This window comes from Lepidothrix coronata, unplaced genomic scaffold (assembly GCF_001604755.1).
Source record: "Lepidothrix coronata isolate B3197 unplaced genomic scaffold, Lepidothrix_coronata-1.0 Scaffold140, whole genome shotgun sequence".
Classification (NCBI taxonomy): domain Eukaryota; kingdom Metazoa; phylum Chordata; class Aves; order Passeriformes; family Pipridae; genus Lepidothrix; species Lepidothrix coronata.
This window is the reverse complement of record NW_016690320.1, coordinates 2077452-2100064: the sequence shown is the minus strand read 5'-3', so window position 1 is coordinate 2100064 and position 22613 is coordinate 2077452. Positions and strand designations below refer to the sequence as shown.

The following is a 22613-nucleotide window of genomic DNA, read 5'->3' as shown; positions in this document are numbered from 1 at the left end:
AAGCGCTGCAGCCACTGACAGACCAGATCAGACCATCCAGTGGGAGTATGGGAGGAAGCTGCAGTTCTTATATGACATAAGAAACTCGACAGGTTTGAGGGGAAAAACATGGTCTGGTGCTTAAAGTGTGAAATTCTCATTCAAGTAGTTGAACAATGTAAAATGTGTTTGAAATCTGATTCACAAGCAAATGTACGGCTTCCTGTTACTTGTAAATATACATTGTACAGGCTGTGAGACAGAAGAAATTGCTATCAAAATAAAAGAGTTATTTTAATAAAAGGAACAACAAATCAAAACCAAAATCTTCACCTGAAATATGCTTGTGCATTTTGAAAGCGAAATCTAAACTTTGTGCCTCTGCACATATTTTTTTTCTTGCTTATATACTCAGAATAGTCAAGTTGTTATTGTAGCACAAATTTAAGAAACAAGACAGCTCTAGTGGGACTTTTCAATTTGTTCTTTACTGATCCTTAGATCTGTGCAATGTAAGGATCTGTTTTCTCTGTGATCACACTGTGTTCCACACACTCCCTCCCCATTCCACAGTATGGAAAGTACTGGCTGGTGAAATCTGTGGAAGCAGATTTCCTCATGCTTCAGGAGCTAGGATGTTTGATAAATCTGTGAAGTTAAGGATAGTAACTTGTATTGCAGAACAGCAACCTGTGAGTCAGTGAGTTATGAAAGGTGTGTCAGTGGGGAAAAAATTATGGAAAGAAGATCAAAAAAGTCAGGGTACGCTGTATCAAGAATTGGGCTGTGTCAGGCTAACTCTAGAATGTTTCTTTGATGGTGGAGAGTGTATCTGACGTGTTTTGTGTCTTGATTCAGTGATATTTTCCATTATCAGTTACACTTTATTCTGTGGAAACATATGAATATTAATTCTTTCATTGAACTTGTGAAAATTATCCTGCAAAACAAAGCTGTGCTCTGGTTTTTCACAACATACACTGTCATTTGCTCATGTAGTACTGAAAGACCAGATTAGTTATACAGACTATTAGTTTTGTAGTGCAAAGTATCTGTCTTACGTGTTATGTTTTCTTCAAGGAAAGGAATGTTACTTTTTAAAAAATGAAAACTTTGGCTAGGTGGAGAATAGAGCACAAAAAGTAAGAATAAATGAACTTTTTACTCATGGTTTAAGTAGAATACATATTTTCCAAAATCAGATAGAACTTTTGTCTTAAGGGTTAGTGAAGCAGTGACCATGGCCAGCACTCCACAGATGGTGTAATCTAACCTCTTGCTGCAAGCACAGCACAAAAATGAATGTATTCACCCACAGGACTGATGAGATTTAGTACCTGGATGAGATTGAACCGTCCAAGTATGGAATATGAGCTATTCTGAGAATGTGCCTCTGAGCTTCAGGGACTTTGATATTCTCAAAATGTAGCAGACTGAAGATCTGACAGCACAAATTAAGAAAAAGCATTTTTAATTGTCATGATAGGATTTTCTTATTTCAGGGTTTAACTGGAGACATGCAGCACTACCTGGGATAAATGCTTTGGGGGTTTATTTATGTTTTGCTTATACATTGATTCTTTTCATTTTCATTTGAGTTCAATTTCACTCCATTGATCTGTGGTTTTATATATAGCCCTTTGTTAGAACTAGCCAGTGAGAACAGTTTTCACTAAATTTTTACTTAATTAAAATCAATAAAGAGAAGACATCCACAAGTGGCTGCCTTTTACATGCAGTTTAGTCTTTTTGTAAATACATGAATATTATCATGTAGGGGCAACCTAACTGTTCTAGATAAACTGAGATTTTATGGTATTGTTCTAAGAATGACATAGAAATTGGGGAAATTACAGCCTATGGAACAAATAACAGTATCAAGAGCAAAAAAGAATAACTAACAGCACTCTTCTGGTCATCCTTTTTCTTTGCTGAGAAATGTAGTGATACGTGGCTTACAAAGATTAGAAAATGCAATTTGTAGAGTTTGGCATGGGAAATTTCTCTGATATTTTGCTGCTTAGGGACCAAATTCTGAAATAGTTGGCAAAAGACAAGTCTATCGATTTTAGACTTTGTCTAAGTGAAGTCAGGTAGGATGAATCCAGGACACTGTGTTGAACTACAGTAATTTATACAACACAGATAATTGAAGTTTGTGTGTGTGTGTGTGTGCATGTGTTTACACAAATTAAAATGCATACACATGTATATCCCACTAATCAAAAAAATGCATTTTTGTCAGACCCAGCCTTGCTTATTGGCCAGCTTTGCATTAGGGTCAAAAGACAATGTCAATGTTAAATCAGCTGTCAAATACTTCCTCAGAGTAACACTGCCAAAGTTCAAGTCTGGTGCTAAGAGAGCACTCAGACTGGACTGAAGGTTAAGAAATTAAGGCAGCTGAGATGTATTTCAGCTTTTGAGCAGCAATTAATTTTGTGTTAACAGAATTAATACAGAGTTCTTTAGTTGAGCAGCCATTAGCACAAAGAAGGCTCAGTGAACTGAGATAGCAATTGCCTCCTATTAAAGCGACTGAGCTAATGAGCTGTTTAAGTACTTTTTCTTTGCAGATATTATCAGGGTCAAATATGTGCCTAGAAAGTATACATTAATTAGATCATACTGCTACCACTATAAAGTTGCACATAATTCTCACTCTTTCTTTGTCAGCAAGAGCTTTAAAAATTCTTACACTTTTAAAAAAATTATTACAGAATATTTTCTGAATCTCATTAGCGCTTTAATAAAAGCACAACTTTGGATCAAATTCTCTGCTCGTGTAAAACGGTGTAATAAACTCGAGACAAAAGTCACAGAGTGTATTTTCTCATGAATATGAGAATTTCCTTACTTTATGTGGCTCTCACTGCACCCTGTGGTGTAAACAACTGCTTTAACACTCAGAGGTTCTGTGATGTACTTTCTGCTCTTCAGCTGCATGACCTGGCATGGTCTGCTTCTGAGAACATCCCACACCTGCATTAAGAACGGCTCTTTTTTTTCCAAGACAAATAACTCTTCTTTAAAATGTGACATAAAACGTAGTGTCTATCACATAAATGTCAGCTTTTTCTCATAGCTAACAGTGAAGATGGTAACTGAAAGGTTAAAACTTCTACATAGAGTAAGGAGCAGATGGGACCTATGAAAAAGTTGTGGAAAAAATATTCAATTGATACCTGCAGAACGTGTCTAAAAGGGACTGTTTCTCTAAGATGACATGAAGCATAAAACCAAAACTAAAATTCTGAATTAAAATCTGCATTTCACTACCTGTTATTTACTTTAGTGCTTTATCCATACTTCAAGGTGGAAGTCTTCAGACAGTGAATTGGATTCAACTAGTAAAAACCATTAAAACTTCACAGGCACCTTCACTCTTTTCCAGTGTAATAAGGGAATTAAATAAAAGCTGTAGCTGCTAAACATCTGAGCCAGCTGTATCAGATTTTTCATAAGCCATCTGATTTATCTGAAGCTGAGGAGTCATCTGCAAGATAGATGGATGGTTTTTGATTTAAAATGTCATGTGAGGGAATTTGTGTAACATTCAACTAATTACTTACCCAGGCCTCTGCACTGAGGAAGTTTGTATTTGAAGATTTGATGGTTTATATAATTGTACAAAATAAAAAATACAGTAAGTGCATACTAGAGGAATTATTTTGTGGAAATATTTGCCTTTCTGCTGTGCAGCTGTAAGCATAATTTCTAACAGCAGGTCAACTGATGTAATGTGATTGATTGCAGGTTCCCTCAAGAGTTGAACATGGGGAAAATCAGTGCTGAAATCATGTGGACTCTGTTTGCCCAGGATATGAAATATGCTCTGGAAGGTAATTAGAACAAACTATTAGTTACACTAGAGAGTTCACTAAGACTGATTTCCACTGTAAGTGACACCTGGCATCAGATTTCTGCATGTGGTAAGAGCTTTGTGGAGTACTTGTTTAAGATGTTTCACAGATTAATGAAAAAGAAGTGCTGTAAAGGAAGGAAATCATTGCACTGTGAAGAAGGAGACAAAAGAACTGTGACTTGAAATGCTATTTCTTATTGCCTAGTTCTGACAAAAATTCTAAGTGTCCAAAGAACCACAAATATCCTTGCTGGAGAGCATTTTAGACACTCCATATTTTCTTACTAGCTGAAAATTGGTAACCCGGCTGTAAGAAACATTTACAGAATGAAATTATGGAGAAAGCACACACTATAATTAAATCTTTTTGTGCTCAAAAGGAGGTTGTATTCATTCTAGTTCCAACAGAATCAAATGCAGTTTCATTTTATCCCCTAGGATATTACTGTGGTTAACCATTGCTAAAATATACATTTTTTTTCTATATAGCAGATAGTCTTCAACTAATGGCTTCAAACCTACTCATTAAAATATGGTTACTGCAGAAAACCAAGTAAAAATACCTGCATGAAACTGCCATTGTCTTTAGTCAAGTCTGCTACTAATTACAGAGCAAGTCTGACAGGGTGAAAAAGAAGTATAAGGTTGGACTTAAAAAACAATGCAATTCAACAGACATAAAAGTTTAAACAAAATGAATACTTGAAGATCATTTCTATATTATTTTGTCCAGAATGTCTTTGATAGTGGTGCTTTGATGGTATGGTAGATTTTTATGATGACAAAATAAAACAGAAAAAAGATGAATTAGTAGAATGTCTCTTGATGGAAGAACTATTTTGTTCATCTGCTGTTATGTTAGTTTATTTTGTTATGTTATTTGAATGTGGAACTTGCATACTAAACACAGCAGAGGAAAAAGACAGGAAGAAAGGAAGGAAGGTAATTATAATATGTAGAATGGCAACAGAAGATGAGAAATCTAAAACACAAGTAGGAGAAGAGATGTTCAAACTAATGTTTGAAAGTGATGTTCTGTAGTCATGTCAGAGTGAATCAAAAGCACAAGTCTGAGAAAGCTGATGTCAGGCAGGAGATTATCCTTTGAGAGTGATCAGTGAAGGCAAAAGCTTGCAAGAGCTGAGAAGCATGAAAACCAAATGAAAGCCACTGTTTTGGGTGAGAACATATTGCTGGTGAAACAACCTCCTATCTAGAGAACAGCTGCCAGAAAATTGCTGTTCAGCAACTCAGTGTTGGGACTGAATTTACACACAGTTAGCACAGATTACTAAGAATTTCCAACAGCCACTGCTTGCCATGGTTTCATAACCTTGGCTGTGTAGCTTTAGTCTGCACACAGACATCCCTGAGCACCCCAACGCTCGTAGTGCTTTAGTCATTGAACTATAAACATTCTGTACTGCAACAAGATAATTCACAAAACATAATTCACTCTACTTGCTAAGTAGAGCATGCTGATCACTCAAAGGTGTCTTCAGATCAAGCCACGGTTTGTTTCTTGATTGTAAAGAATAGAACAGGAAGCTCTTGAGGAAGAGTTAATTATACAATATATGAAGTGTGGGTGGTAGGGCTGAATCAGGACTTTAAAACAAATATTAATGTTAACGTTAATCCTAATTCTGCAGAGAGTGATATAGAGAATTCATTAGAAGGCACTTGACTCTTTCTGTCTATTCCAAACCTATCCCCGAATATGGTCTCATCTCTGTGTTGCTGTGGATACTGTCTCTCTGAGTAGAGTAAATGCCATTCTTGTCATTAGAAATTCTAAGTAATTCCCAGAATCAATAGTGGAAAGGTTCCTATGTATAAATAATGATTAATGAAAATTGAAATTAGCATAAAATATTATAAGTATACACAATTTCACTCTCAATCCTAAACAAGAACCTCAATAAATCTAGTCATAAAATATAGATCAGCATTCTGTTTCTCTTTCCAGCTCTGCTGGTTTTTAAATCATTGATTCTTCCCATAGATATTCTAGAAACTGAGTTTAACTCAGTTGTTAATGGCAATAAAACTTTTTGCTTTGAATTCTATAAGATTAGAAGCAAGTCCTTGAATATGGCCACAGTTGATTCTCCTGGTTTTAATGGAGTTCATTAAAATGCATTGCATTCTGCTCTGCCACTCTCGCCTTCCAAGTTATTAACATAGGCTACCATCTGTTCATACGTAGTGTCCAGGGCTGTGATTGCAATCTTTCCCCGATCCAATTTAGTATTAATCTCCTGAAGCAGCATATTTTGTGTTACAAAGTTGATTCCTTTCTGCATCCAATCAAGACGCAATGAACTAGTCCAACATTGTTTGCAAAAGGATTGCTCCTGTGATAAAAAAGATTAAATTAGCTCATCCAAGATACTGCTTCTGGTTTTACCCACCTAATATATTCTCAGATATACCCAGCCACACCCATCAGCTTAATTTCAGAAAATAAGCATGTCATATCTCCATTCTCTAACAGAAGACCAATACTGGAGCATCCACTGTACATTGCTTTTCCCCGAGTGTTCAGAATGGCTGTTCAACCCCTCCCTGTGGAGCTGGATGCCTCCTGTATCTTCCAGGGGATGTGTGGAGCTGCAGCTGCTGCTGGGCAGAGTTGCTGCTCTCCAGCAGTGCTGCCACCTCCTCTGCAGTAGGACCCAGCAGCCCTGTGAGCCCGACACCAGCAGCATCACACCCTGCTGCCTTCTCTTCTCCCTTGGTCCTTGCCCAGGACAGTCCAGCTGGGAAGCTACTGCTGTGACATGGAGAATGCAGAGGGGACAGCAGCTTCCATAGCAGTGGCTTTTGCTGGAGAAGAGCAAAGCAGCTGTGTGTCTCTCTGAATACCCAGGAAGAACACTGGCATGTGACAGGCTGCTGTCACTCTTTTGGTGAGGGAGGAAAGGACATCACAAAGCACAGTTCTCCACAGCTGCTGAGATCAAGGGCTGCACTGTGCCAAGCTGACATGCCTTGGAAACAAAACTGTACTAAATTCTGATATCAAGTTCACAATTTCATTCTGGATTTTCTTCCAATTTAAGTTAATAAAAATGTTTAGCCTTTGCATAGTGTTAAAAGTTTTAGGCAAACTGTAACAAATAGAGTTCACACCAGTTCTAATTTTTTTTCTGATCTAAGGAGCTTGAGATTATTCTCATGTATAGATTTTGCATGGAGAAGGTATCACAGGCTTCTCTCTTTGAGAACTGACTTCATTAGATTTGGTCCCTTTAAGGTTTTTTTCTTCTTTACAGGTTATTAATGAAGCGTCAGAGGTTTGCATGACAGATTATACGCTGGTTTTTGGCATTCAGTTTACACAAGCATAACTGATCTTATAGGATGGTATTATTTTTGTACGGTCCAATCCCCCAATTATTCTGCATTTATCCTACAAAGAAATAAGAACAGAGAGAGAATTTCACCAGTAGTGCAAGTGATTTGTTACTGACTTCATACGGCAGCAAATCTTTTCCTTTACAAGTATGAAGATGCAAAGGATAAAAGATGATGAGAGAGTAATGAGCTGAAATTAGACACACAATTGCAAAGTATCTTTTTTATTCTTTGTTCTCAGAAATGTCATTTTCAGATCTTTCCAATGGCCAACTTTTGAATAGGTCAGATCCAGTGTCTGAAGCTATCCAGTCTGTTGGAAGGAGAACATCCTAATTGCTGTTATTATGATAATCTAATTCCAGTAGTAGCCAGAAGTCAAGAGCAGAATCCAGCCAGAAATTAATTAGCTGCTCTGTAAATACAGCAATAGACAGTCTCAGTCCTGCAGAGCTGAGATTCTGAAGGCCTTATGAAAATAGAAGAGGAACAAGAAAGTCATTCCTCCATTTTATTCATTTAACATAGGTTTGCTTTTAAAGTTTGCCGTTGTCCCCAGTGCATAAGCAGACACCATTTTCCTTTTTCTCTGGCAGATACTTCTTTCACTACAAAAACTGATAAAATGATTTGAAAGAGAAGAGGCAGGTCTGTGAGATGATGTTGAGCACAGAGACAACATAATAAAAAACCAAAAAGGCTGATGCTGCCCAGAGAAAGGTCACGCCATTTGGTGGCAGATTTCATGTCTATTTTCACTCCAAATTTACAAAGTACCCCTTTGTGAATAGCATTTAGCCTTGGCTTAGAGGGAGGCTGCAGAGTAGGTTTGAGGAGGTGAGGCTGAGGTTTTGGAAAGGACAGGAAGGCAGCATCCACCAGAATGCAGGGTTTCATCGCTATCAAAATATGAAACCTTTTTCATTCAGTCAGACTCATCTCTGCACTGACACACTTGAACAAATGTATTCCATCCTAGCTTTTTCAGAGACCTGAGGAATATGTAGTGTCATGGCAATTCAGAGTCTGTAAAGGCAAAGGCAAGGGGATTAAAATTGGAGTTAAACTTTCCTTTGGCAGACAGTAAGATAAAATGTTGACACAGTTGGAGGAAGAGGGGAGTTAGAAGTTTCTTTGGTCAGCATAACAGACAAGGATGTTAACAGCAGCAGCTGCCCACTGCACATGCCGGGGAGCTGAGCTTTGCCAGTATGAGAATCCACACCTATCATGTGCAACACAGATCTCCAGGCTTGCCTATAAAGCACTGTAACCACACCGAATGGCACTATTTTGTTGGAGTTAATTAGACCCAGTAATTAAGACAGAGGAAGTGGATAGAACTGTTCCCAGGGACTGAGTTAATACTTCTTCATGGCACCATATTGTGCTGTAGCAACGTGTCATCTTTACTTGGAAGTACCTCAGCGATCTCTAGTGTGGCACAACCTTGCTCTTGGGGAGGTGCCCACTATATCTATCATTTCCTTGTTCTCTAACCCATTTTCTTGAATTTTACATATTGAACCATAGCCAGAACAGTGAGTACTACTGCATTACAAGTCTACAGTAATCTTAGAGTTAAAGCTTCTTTATGTCTGACTGTAGATCCTATCCAGGGAGGAAATACGACTCCATAGTTAAGGAATCTTCAAGATCTACCCTGCCTTTCATAATTTATCCATGTTCTCTTAAAAAATGCCCTTGGTCTCCCTACACCCTGGTTTCCCATTGGCACAGCTTAATCACCATTTGAACAACTTAATCAGTTGTTCAAGGTACTATCCATTACCTTTGTGAAGCGTTCAAAGATATTTTGATGAAAATTTCGAAGCAAATGTAGAGAAAAGTTTGAATATGTAGAAATCTGTTATGAAAGACACAATATATATTTTAAAAGGAGAATTAGAGTGAGTTTTAGTAGTAAATTAGAAGTAAGTGTAACACAAAAAAGGGGTAATGACAGAATTTTTTCGGTTTTTGGTTTATTATATTTATCTTGACATGAAGAGCCCTTTCAGAAAGGCCAGTAGTATTTCACATTATCAAAATCAATGTAAATTATACATAATTGTCAATTAGTTGTGTTCTACTCTGTATTTCAGTTAATAACCAGTGACTTCTACTGCCTTTAGCAAAGTAGAAGAATCCTGGAATGTCTAGTAGAATGTAATGTTTCCTTCTTCTAAATCAGTTAGGAACTTTGAGTTTACATTTTTCTTCATTGTGCCCTGATCCACTATGTTACATGCAAACAGGGCCTTTAAGCTTATTTCAGTGGTACAGGGATTAAGTCAAGAGCACTGCAAGCACAATACTCACATTTAATAAGGCAATAGTATAGCACTGTAGGGAAGATGCATTGGGATCAGGTACACTAAACATTAACTTCTACTTTTATCCAAAACATGTGAGTGTCATACAGGTGTGATGTTCCCACAGTGATGCAGAGGGAGGGATAACAATTCATTCTCAATCAATATCATGCCTTATAGGAGCTTTTCTCCTCTAGCCATACTCAGTTTGTGTCACACATACACCTCCCAGTTATACGACTGAAAGTCTGGAAATCACGGATTTTCTGAAACAGCAGTTCTGAAATAAATAGATAAAATATGCAGCTGGTAATCTCTAGAACAATTCATAAGTAATTATTGCAAATAGTATGGAATTGTGTTGCAATGGCTGAAAATAACAGCTGAGTTTTGATGTGAAAATTTGCAGTTAATCCAAACACAATTCCCATATGCTTAGTTTCAATCATTTCTGTTTTAATAAACTGTAGGGCAATAGTATGTATGTCAGTCAAACCAACTGGTTGTGATATAATTAATTTGCTGTACATCAATATTCTTTGTAGTAGTTATTAATCCCTGCAACATTATCTATAAAACCTGAAAACTGGAAAAGCTTTTTTGTTAGATATATATATTTATTTGTATCTAGTCAATTTGTTCATTTTTTTTAAAGACTAATTTCCTTGTAGTTCTTCTTCATAAAGATTTGAAGTACACTTTAAAAGCATCTCATTAGAATCCTTCAAGCAGTTTAACTGTACATTGTTACAGAAAACAGTGGCTAAGAAAACTGCTGTTAAAAAAAAAAAACCTCTGAGTTTTTGTAGCCAAATAAGGAAAAATCAGAGTTGAACAAAATATCAAATTGATTATCTGAATATTTAACATGTTCATCTTTTATGAAGGTTGTTGGATTACCCTGTTTTCCTTTTTTAGCAACTAATACATATCAAAAATCACATGGAAACTCAGAGTGATGTTATTACCTCAAGGTTAAAAAGAAAAAATAATTCTGTATGAACAAGATTGTATTCCAGTTTGTTAAATGACATTATGTCTTTAATGTCATGTAGTTACTTCTGCCTAATAAGTTATCATTATGACTTTTATTTGTAGCTTTGAGAAAATCTTCTCAGCTTTCTTTATCAATTGCTGGGAAAATGAGCAAGAAACCAAATGTGATTCCAAAGTACTGTTGCTTGGTCACAGGCCTGTGAGGAAAGTACCTTGGGATACAGTCCTTCCTGTTATGTCTCTTCATAGATTTTTCTCTAAAAGAACAGGTGCCTACAATTAGATTATTTGCAAGATACAGCGTCACCAGGTCTGTAGCTGATATCATCACATACCAAATATATTTGTATATATTAAAGGATTCCATGTAACAGCCTTTAAAAAAAAAAAAACAAAAAACAAAACCCTCTCTTCTTTCTTGGTTATACAAACAACACCTGAATGGATTTATTTTTTTTTCCCCAGCACTGTTGCTTACAGTCTTCTTAAAGGTGTTACTGTCACTGTAATTTGTACCATGGAGATGGAACAACTCTCTACAGTTTTCCTCGTGGTTGCAGTTCCAGTGCCTGTTACTGCAAGCCCGAGGAAAGCACGTGTGCAGTGGAGCATTACCCACAAGGAGATATGGAACCCTCCCCACAATGCTGTAAAAAAAATCACACTTACTGGAACTGCAATGCATAAAAGCAGCTAAAGTGCCCCTTTCACACAGACTGACGTTTACAGATGTTACAGTTTGCAGAACTCTTACCAGTGTTTTTTTCACTGATGCATGATACAGTAACATAGGATATGCCAGTATCCCTAATGGAACTGAAAATGCCCTCTTAATGGAGCTCAGTAGATTAATAGATGCTTATAAAAATGTGCTGCAGTACAAGGAATGTCTCATAAAAGGAGCAGCATAAAATAAAGAAGATTAATAACATTAGGTTTGCTATACTGAGATTTCATTATCTAGAATTGATTATGAGAAAGTTCAGGTATTTCTGTTACCATCTCTCCCAGGCACATTTGCACACAATTGGCAGCTTTACTTCCAGACTGACTGACTCAGTGTTATATTTTTGCAAAGCAAGAATGGGCTTTTTTAAAAAAAAGTTGTATGGTGCAGCTACTAAATCTGTTTTCCAGAAAGTCCAAAATTGGTATATCTGTATAGGGAAACATGGCACCAGCTTTCCTTCCAGGATAAAAGACACAGATCTTCAAAATGCATAAGTGTATCCTCTGGTGTTAATTTGCATTAACTTGTGCCAATTTTTTAGAAATTAAGAAAGCAATCCATTGGTCCTAACCTAAATTCAGAACACCTACAGTGATGTTGCTGTTTTGTAACCAAAATCCATGGTTACTGTGGATAAACCCATTCATTTTCCAGTTAGAATTGTCATGGGCTGACTCATACAGGAGCCTTTTTCTCTGTTCTTTGGTTCATATAAACTGAAGAGGTGATATGCATGGGTACTAAGTGACTTTGTAGGTCATATGAAGTGTTTGCTGATGTTCTCATTCATTAATATTGGGAATTGAGGATGCATTTTTTCACAAGTAATATCCTAGGAGACTCTTTAAATATTCCATACAAGGTATAACAACCTGGAGAAAAAAGCTCAATTATTCATGAATGACTTTTGTGCTCATTTCAAATGTTTTATAAATTTTAACTTAAAAAAGAAAATATCAATGAACGGTGGTGTATAAGTTGTACCCTCCTGGACAAGTTTGCCCATTAATGACAGCTCATTTTTAAAATTGAAATAAATATTTGCTTGGATTGTGATACCATAGCAAACATTCTTAAATTACATTGTATAATCTAACCCATTCACACAATGCTTGAATGAAAAAAATGCTATTCATTTCAGAAATTCCACTCTTTTTGGATGTAATGCAAGTCAAATTTTTAATATTGACTTAAGCAGTAGATGTGCAGGGAATGTCACAGCAATAAGATAATTGTTCTCAGTGAAAGGCTGGTCTACCTTGTAAGAACCACCTCTTATTGAGCAAACATTTGCTCATTTAGCTTTCTACAGTAATAAGCTGTAGAAAAATTCCTACCTAGAAACAAACAAAAAAAGATGCCTCGGGTCTGTAGAAAGCATGAACCATGAGAGCAGGCACATCCCTTTCTCTTCTCTCTGTGGTTCTGTTTAAGGCTAGTAACTAATGATATTATACTGGACAGAATTTGTAGTACTCTCAAGTAGCATGAAGATTAATAAATGCAATATTTAGACAGAAACTGATTTACTGATTTTTCTTGAGTGTGATGAAAAGGCAGTGAAGGTGAAAATGCTACCACAATGCTAAGAAGGCAATAAGAGCCCACAGGGGCACTTGGTAAGCTGATTTGCACAAAACTTAGTAATTCATTGCATAATAATATGCTTCTGAAACACTCCTCATATGCCATGGTGATATTACTGTAGTGCTGATTTGGCATAATAATAAAACTAAAAATTTCTTTTTAATGTGCCTGGTCAGATCTGAAAAGCACAGAATGTGTAATTCAAAGTGCATTTGCACTGACAGAGAATCAAATGGTATATTCAGTTGTGTGACAGAGGATAGGATGCTCCTGCTGTTACAGTAAATTAGGTTCACATCCAAATATATATGAAAAATTTGTGTAATACTGTGCTGCAAAGCAAGCAGAAGTAAGTGGCAAAGAGGAGGTTTGAAAAAGATAAGTTCTTAATACATACTATTTACACAAGAACATCACTCCTGCTAAGCATCTGTATCAGGTCATTTTTTAAGGGAGCTGGGAAAAGAAATTAGCCTTTTGCTTAGGGAAGAATGTGCAAGTGATATGACACCTCAAGCAGATGAGATCTGTGGAGATTTTAGGAAGCTGTGAGCAGTAAGTGAAGGTATGATTATTCTGCCCAAGATTTGTGGATCCATGACTTCATGCACTGGGAGAAGGAAATGAAAGATTTGAGGAAGGATAAAGTGCCTGTTACTAATGGAGCAAAGGGATGGATAGTCCAGGTGTGAAGCAGCTGGGTAGAGGCTACAGAGCACAGTGTATAAGCTAAAATTAGGGTCATAATCCTGGCAAAAAGATGGGCATTTGTTCCAAACAAATTAAATCAGACTTTAAAAACCCAGGAAGTGGTTACAGGTGGCCCCTGCCGCCCATGACCATCTGCATATGCAGTATGTTGAAAACAGGAGGACAGTGAAAAGCTGAAGTCCATTTGAGAAACTTCAAAAACATTTTATAAAGCCAGCTTTTCTACTTGTGCCATAAATCAGATGGCTGTAGGACTGTGGAATTGTCTCCTCTTTGTTTTTCTTAACTCTGATAAATGCAGTGTGTCTGCCACTGCAGGTTTTACAGATTCATACAGGAGTGGCATTTACAACTCTTATTTCATATTGCTACTACACAACCTATGGTTGTCTTTTCTCACTTGACACCCAACATCTTCTTAACCGTTTTGTAACAGCCAAAGAATCTAAAGAATGGGAAGTCAGCAAATTTTGGGGTTGTTTCTCATTGCAGTGAAGAGAAGTAAAAAGCCTAATTTTTGGTCTGTTCCTTGGTTTGGTTTGTTTCTCCTGAACCTGAAAATTGTAACAGTGGTTACTACTAACTGTATAAAAATCAAGCCAATTATGCTTTAAAATGCAAGCCCTGTATTATTATGTCACCAGTGCATGGAGGCACAAGAATGTTATTTACTCTTAGAATGTTATTAAGTGCTTTTTTTCCACTCCTTCTCTTACAGAACATGAAAAGCAGCGGTTATGCAAAAGCACAGATTATATGAATTTGCACTTCAAAGTGAAATGGTTTTATAATGAATATGTGCGAGAACTCTCTGCTTTCAAGGATGCAGTGCCTGAATACTCTCTGTAAGTGCTGGATCGGGAACCCTTCCATGAGTTTGGCCTTGGCACAAGGTTTATTTTGGTCAAATATTTATGCTCAGGTTTGTGCAAGATCTCAAGGTGTGTAGGTAGCATTGACAACTCTACTTTTTGGACTTTCTCCTCTTTAATTCTTCATTCTATCAAGTGAAGTAGCCCAGGTGTTAAATGTGCAATCAGCTGTTTCATAGACTTTATACAACTGTTTTAACTGCAGGTCTTCATAAATGACAAAATATTTTGGTCATAAAATGTCTGAGGAAGGTATGAGATGTGGGAACAACAGCACTGTTATAGGCCCCTGCATTTGTTTCATACCCAAATCTGGATGAAGATACAGTGCTAATGGGTTACCCTACTGAAATGATTCTTACTGCATTGGTTGATATTCAGCTGCTGTTTTCATTTTCACCTCTATCCCTGCAGTAAATGCATTCAGTCCTGTCATTTTATGTGAGCTATCCTTAATCTCATTCCCTGTTCTTCTGCAAGTGTGCTGATTTACTGAGGTGGTTTGAGGCCTCTTATTACATTAATTTGTTTAAATAAACTATAGAAAAATAAAACACAGCTGATGTTTTACTAAAACAGAGTTTTATGCAAGTTATTTAATGTTAACAAAAAGCCAGTATTGACAAGACAGGTGCCTTCCATGTGGTAGAGAATTAGCTGCTAATTTTACATCACTAAGGCACACCAGTATTATGAAACTGAAGCCCAAAAAACCTTTTGGCAGCCACAGCATCTTTGATGACAAAAATTTTTCCAGGGTTGTTAGGCTTTTTAGCAATAAGAATGGATATGAAGACATGAGATGCCAAATGGCTGGGTAGTATGACATCTCTCCTCTCAGGATCTTTATGCAACATACCTACTTTACAAAATTACTTTTAATTTTCAGGTGGTTTGAACCATTTGTCATTCAGTGGCTGGATGAAAATGAAGATGTGTCAATGGAATTTCTTCATGGAGCACTAGAAAGAGACAAAAAAGATGGGGTGAGCCTTTACTTTTAAAATAAAAGAATAAATAAAGTATTAAGACAGTGATTTAGTATTGCAAAACCAGAAGTACATTTTGTCTCACAGTATTCTTGTTAGACCTCACTAGTTAACAGCTTTTGGAAGATAACCCTATAGACAAGTTCCTCCTCTAATTCTCTCTGTCTAAATCCCCACAGACTTTAATCTGTGGTTTCACTGACCTATGATGTGATAATGAGGTCATGAAGGAGAATTTTGGTTTTATTTTTAATAGGTTTGAAAGTATCAGAAACAATGAAAAGACACATTTCTCAGTATTAGCAGTGAGACTTTTTTAAATTATTTTTTTCTTTGTAACTTTTTGTGACTCTAGGAAGAATTTCAAGTGTAAGAATCAGTTAATACATTTTTGATCTCTGAACAAATATTAACTCATTTGAATGTTTCTTTCCAGTTTCAGCAAACATCAGATCATGCCCTCTTCTCATGTTCTGTGGTTGATGTCTTCACACAGCTCAATCAAAGCTTTGAGATTATTAGGAAACTGGAGTGTCCTAATCCAGAAGCACTATCTCATTTAATGAGAAGATTTGCAAAGGTAAATTAAAATCAATGTGTCTCGACTGAGCTTCAGAGAGAATGACATTGTGTTGTCATGTACTTAAAAGCTAAGTGATCCCAATGTTTTTTAGAATCAATGTTTTCTGTCTGAGTGGGATCCTCAGAAAGACAGGCTGTCAGTGGCCTAAGGCTGGTTTTCATCTACTTTGTCAAAATGATTTACCAGTTTGAGAAGTTCTGTCCTCTCTGAGATTTCATATTTATATGTTTTATACATATATGTACATGTACATATGTGTTATATAGTCAATTATTACCTTGCTAAGCACTGAGTACAATTTCATTAATGGAGAAATTCAGTGTAATGCAATTAGCTAATTAGTGAGTGCAACTGAAGTAAAAATTCAAGGTGTGGCAATAAAGTACTTCTGGTTGAAGCCCTGAGGTGTGAGGGTTTTTTTTACCTGCTGTTTGATAAACTCAGCTCTTAGGGCAGGTTTCTATTTGTATTGTAGCATTTCCTCACAAGCTCTAGGTGTCCATTATAGTCCTGCTGACTTTAAAAAAGTTCACATTTATATTTAATCCTGCTCTTTCATTGCAACAATTCCCATTTGCAAACGAAGTTCCTGTTTACATGATTATTGTAAGGTAACTCATGTTGCCAGGCCTTGAGCAGTGCTGCTTTTATCTTATTTTTTCCATTATATTTCTAATCTATGTATTGTCACCCTAGAGGATTTTTTGAGCTTGCTACTGTTCCAAGAACTATGTAGAACATTGCAAGGAGTGGAGCTCTCAATGCTTCTCAAAAACAGTACAGCTAAAATTAAACTATCTCTGTTATTGAAGATTACATTGCACTAAGAACAACCCACCATCTGCTGTGCAGGCATTTGAAAATGTGTTCACAGTATTGTTTATATAATATCTAAACAATACTATATACTAGATGTGTAAGTATCTGTAAAATCTATCATTTATATAAACCTCTTTTTTATTATTTTTGTTTTACATTATGAAATTTACCATTTAAAAGATTCTTCTCCTCTTCTAGACTATCAACAAAGTGCTTCTTCAGTATGCTGCAATTATTTCAAGTTACTTCAGCTCGTATTGTGATAAAGAAAACGTGGTAAGAAGCTGTGTTTTTTTCTGCCTCAGAAATTACCTTTAAATGACTTACTGTACTTTTTGAAAATGTGATCACTTCTTTATATGAGAAAAGGCGTGAATGGAGGGAGATCAGCATATTTTCATAGCTGCTTACATTGACATGTACAAGCTGGAATAGACAACATTAGTTAAAAATCCTAGTTAATAATTTCAGTATCCAAGTTTAAAAAAAAAAAAAAAAGATGACCACAAACACATCCAAACACATCAGCCTTATGCAGTGGTGAATATGGTGAATGTATCTTCATCTTGTTTCCCAAATAGAAGAAAACCTTTTTGTTTACAGTTTTCATTTTGCACTGGCTTGCCTCTGTCTATCAGTTTATACCTTGGAGAGTTTATAAGACCATTGTTCCCTGTGCAGGGAATGTGTGCAGACTTTGCTGCTGCTACCACTGTGCTTTACCCATGCAGCAGTGAGAAAAAAAGTCACCTGCTGATTCACATCATTCCCTGATGTAGGACCAGATTGCCATGGACTCAGAATTAAATGAGATGTGGACACTAAAGATGTGGTTGAGCAGATGGAGGCATTATCAATACCTTCACAAGACCTAGGAAAATTATTCTTGTAAACTGACTTTTCAGTATCATTGATATTCAGTCAAAGCTGGTACTCCCACAACTGGCAACCTTTAGCACTAGGACTGCTGTATTTAGTGGTATGTTTACAGCTGTAACAATCTACAGTCAGATAAATAACTGCAGCCCCATCCTCCCTCTGTGCACCTTTCATGGTACAGCCCTTACCCAGCCCATCACAGATCTCACCTGTGCCTGTCCCATCCGTGCGTGGCTTGAGGACGTGCTCTCTGTATTGAGAGGAAGTGTGATGATCTAGAGCTCTCCAAAATATGCAATAATAGAATTCAGAGAGACATGTATTGCAGCTAAATATCAATTATTGGTGGTTCTTACAACTTTAGTGCTAATATTAAATAAAGCTTACTGGTTTCTAGAATGAATGAGTTTTGATACAGTGTTGAATCATCAAGTCAAACTGTTTGTGTAGTCTTTTGGCCTGTCCAGTGGGATTTCTGAAGTCATCCTCATATGCCCATCTTTATTAAGGATTTAGATGGAATTAATCTCCTTATAGTATCACAGTATCATAGAATGGTTTGGGTTGAAAGGGACCTTAAAGATCATGTACATTCAACCCCCCTGCCATGAGCAGAGACAGCTTCCACTAGAGCAGGTATAAAGTATTGTATCAAATGTCCTTGAGGAACATAACTTCTTTTAACAGAAGTTGCCCTATTGAAATACATGGCTTTTAGCTTAATAAAACACCATTTGCTCTGTTAATTTCAGCCACAATAAATGTCCATCTCCTGCACTAGATTAGATAGAAGACATTTAAACAAATAATTTTTATTATTAAAATTAGAATTTGGCATTCTTTTTCAAGCCAATACTTTTAGTAATTTTATCAAACACTAAAAAATGTACACAAAAAGTGTTCAGAAAAAAGCACATTGAAGATGCTTTTCATAAAGCTATGTATCTTATCTTCCACCTCCTGTCAGCATTTACAAACAAACCCCGGTTTACATATTGTAATTGCCACTCACGTGTTGTTGCATCTGGCTGTCTGATTCCTGTAAAATGCTGCAAAGACTCTTCTGAAGTGCAAGATGATAATGAAATACGAAGAGAATGTTTTTAAGTGATGTTCTTTACTGACAACAATAGCAAATTTTTCAGTGAGCCAAGTTAGGCTTAGGCTCTGAAAGAGCCAGCTGAGCCAGCCTCAAAGGAAACTTTGAAAACTGCTTCAGCATGAAGCATTTCGCTTGTAGCTTCAGTACAATGCCAAAGGCATTTGCATTTGTTTGGAACAAAAGGACCAAGGTGTCATACTCAGCTACTTATGCCCCCATCAGAAAGTATAATTATTGACTTGTGATATTGCAGGTAATTTCCGGAATAATGAATTTGTTAGAAGCGAGGAGGTAGCACAGGAAAGGAGGGCACAGTCTTACATGATTGTGAATTAATAGAAGGTATATAGACAAATATAAGAAGAGACAGGCAGAGAGGTGACATTTCAACTGCTATACAAAGCCAGCAGCCTTCTGCAGGAGCACACACAGCATGCTTTCCTGGAAAGCAGTAATCTAAGTATTAAGAAGTTAAATTTCTTTTTTTCCCTTTAGTTGAGAAAGACTCTGATACTAAATGCCTTTGAGAGTAATGTATTAATAATTAAAGCTAAATCATGTTATTGATTCCCACCATGTTTCAGCACTACATTGGAACATGTTATTAACTAGAAAGGTACAAATGTTTATCAATACTGTAATCTTCCATCACCTTCTTGTTGTCCAAAAAAAAATATGTGTTTTGTTTTATTTATTTATATGCACTACTTCAGTGCCTTAATTAAGCCAGAAATGCACTAGAAGACACTGGCCTTGGCCAGCCAGAGCTCTTTTAGCAAGTATTGTCATATTGCTTTTCCTGCACCATAACAAACCAGCATATAGGGTCATCTGAGTACACAAAATTCTACTAATAGATCCTTTCTTCCACAATTTTTTTAACAAGCTCCTTAATTTTATTAATTTTATTTTTCACCTTATATTTATACAGAAATCACTCTCTTTTACTCGTTGACTGTGTGTTCTGCCTTAAGAAAATGTGCTTAAACAGCAACATTTCTAGAGATTACAGAATTCTGTTGCCTAATTCACCAGCTTTTCAAGTAATGCAAAAAAGTAATGCAAAACTGCATATTTCTGAAATATTCTGTTCTTAGCAGATCTGCCTGTTGATTTATTCAAATACTTAAGCATCAGCCATTATCCGGGTTATGGTGCTGTCAGTTTTCTGCGAAGGCTGGGTCTAGAAAGCAATCTGGCAATCCCTTTCATCCCTCTTCTTGTCACTCCAAAGCACTTTGATCATTGTTGCCTCTGCTCTCCAAGAGATGATGATGTGCTACTTGCATTAATCCCCAGATGTAACTGTACTAAGTAGAAGTAGCAATTACCTGGGATGTACAGCTCAGGATGTGAAATACTGGGGTCTGATCATCAATTAAAGAAAAAGGAAAGGCAGCACTGTTTGGGGATCTCCTCTGGAAAACCTAGTTGCATGAATGATGATCTGAAAGATCTTTTCCGACCTTAATGATTCTATAATTCTACAAAGGCAGGGCTGCTGAAGAGTTGGTCATGCACAACCTCACATTTGATGCTCTCTTTGTAGGCCTGTATCTTGATGAACAACATTCAACAATTAAGAGTCCAGCTTGAGAAGATGTTTGAGTCCATGGGAGGAAAGGAGGTGAGCCATATTTGTTTCTTTGTTCATTCAAAGTTCCTTAGAGATCATTAGCACCATGTTTGCAACCTAGTAACAGGTTTCACTTTTACTTGCAAAGAAAATCAAAATGCTAAGAAAAAAAGTCTCCAAGACCTATTTAACATCCTGACAACAGTAGAAAGACCTACCTCTATTTCACAGAAAAATGCTAATGATCTGTAATGTTCAGTCAGCACTGGGTGTTCTGTGTTGCAATCTGTAGTGCCAGTTTTATTTTAATGTTTGTACTGGACTATACTTTGCTTTTTATGTATTGGTATGTTTTGTCTGTAATGTGTCATGTCTTTGTCTAATGCCTTTGACTTGCAATCCACTGAGCAGAAGAAAGAAGGAGAGAGATTCTCTTATGAGGTTTGTGATAGTAAGCATCTTTTATTATTCCTGACCGTTATTTTCTAAGGCTAAGAACAGTCACATTTTCTACTTATTTCCATTTGTGTAATTCCCTATGATCTAAAATCAGAAAGAGCTATGCTTGGGCATTCATTTGACACTCTAAATTGGAAAGTTTTACTAGGCAGATAGTGTAAAGTCTTTCAAAGCTTTAAAAAATTCTATAAAACATTTTACGTGCACTTTTCAGTATCTGAGGGCCTGCTTGTTTTCAAGATACCATTTCACCAAGAGCTGCTACTCAACAGTCCAGAACATGCTTAGTTTTGTCTCCTTTTTTATTTCAGAAGGCTTAAAAGTGCCTGAAGTCCTGTCACCAGTAAAAGGACATAAACATGTGCTTCAGCACTTTGCTGACTGTAGTCTTTGACCATTCTGAAACATAATGAAGACATTAACATATTTTCCAGCCATGGAAAAAATTCTGTCCTCTTGTTGAGAAGCAATGTTTAGACCATGATCATACTACCCTTATTAACAGTAGCTGGCTTTAAAAAAGAAGTTAGATACATCAGCTCTGTCTCATTGAGACTGTAGTTTGATAAGTTCACAAAACTTTGATCTAATGTGGACACATTACAGAGAGAACTGGAAAACACAGCATTTCATATTCCCACATCCACAGTGGGGCACCCAGAGATGAGAGAGTCCCCTGTGTCATGCAGTGAACTGCAGCCTCCAGATAAACCTACAGATTAACTCCATGGTGAGGATGTTCTGCTGAGCCAGTAAGAGCTTCTCGAAGCTGCCATGGCTCCAGAGGACATGAAATAAACTTCTGCAGCCCTGCTGTCATTGAAAACGTCTTACCAAACTTGGAGAATATATATTTATCATCCAGACATGGCTGGTTTTGTGGTTCCTCTTAATCCTCTTTCACTCTTCAAATATTACAAATAAACTTGTCTTCTGTGCTCTTATGTTCTGTGCAAAGTACTTTTGTATTAGGTCTTGGATCCAATCCCACATTTGAACGCCATGATTCATAAAAACAGCTAATTGTCCATAAATCCTGATACAGACAAGGGCAGTGGAAAGCTGAGTAGCACTTTATTTCTATCAAATTAATTTCAAATCAGAATGCTTGCTTGATTCTTCAAAATGTTCCATTTTCCTCAAGAAAATATTAAGTTTTTTGCTCCCAACACCTTATATAATAAAAAATAATAGTACAAAAAATAATTAGGACTTTTTCATTGCAGTTTTCTTTCGAAATCTCTCATCACTTCTCATTCCTTTTTGCTTTCCTTTTGATTTTAATGAGGATGAATTATTAAGGTTGTTAGAGTATCAAAGCAACATTTCCTACAAATGTGGTGCAACATACAACCTTCATAGAGAATTTGAATATATTTTTCTAATATCCCTTTATTAGGTACCTTAAGTGCATCTCTGATTCACGGTCTAAGAAAAAAGACCTAAAAAATATATTCACACTTTTGTTTGTTTGTCCTTAGGGCAATTTCTTGAAGAAAAGTACATTCATGTTCAGTTTTTTGTCACCCACATGGAAGTGCCCCTAAAATGTTTGTCCTCATGTTAGAATATTAATTCCCCTAGCTATTCCAAAAGCACAACTGCTAATGGCCAATTTGGCTTATTGGACTGGTACTTATAAGAAACAAAGCCAGCAATAAAATCTGTAAGCAGTTTCCTTGCAGGGAAAAAATAGTTTAATATTTTACTTGTGGAGGGCATAAAAGTCAGATGATTTTCAGCAGAATAATGAGACCTATTTCAGTTGAAGCAAAACTAATTCTAAGAAAA

The 22613-nt window shown here is 36.5% G+C and overlaps 1 protein-coding gene across 5 annotated transcripts in view; it reads left to right on the top strand.

Annotated features, from left to right (window-relative positions):
• Nucleotides 1-22613, top strand: part of UNC13C (unc-13 homolog C) — a 142767-nt gene that overhangs the window by 86956 nt on the left and 33198 nt on the right. For 3 of the 5 annotated variants that reach the window (XM_017827549.1, XM_017827548.1, XM_017827551.1), the window contains exons 19-25: nt 3736-3821; nt 14262-14388; nt 15305-15401; nt 15841-15984; nt 17005-17082; nt 20337-20414; nt 20775-20804. In XM_017827549.1, the coding sequence (XP_017683038.1) occupies nt 3736-3821; nt 14262-14388; nt 15305-15401; nt 15841-15984; nt 17005-17082; nt 20337-20414; nt 20775-20804 (640 nt within the window). The remainder of the gene's footprint in view (nt 1-3735; nt 3822-14261; nt 14389-15304; nt 15402-15840; nt 15985-17004; nt 17083-20336; nt 20415-20774; nt 20805-22613) is intronic. The other 2 variants (XM_017827550.1, XM_017827552.1) reach the window with 1 other exon arrangement.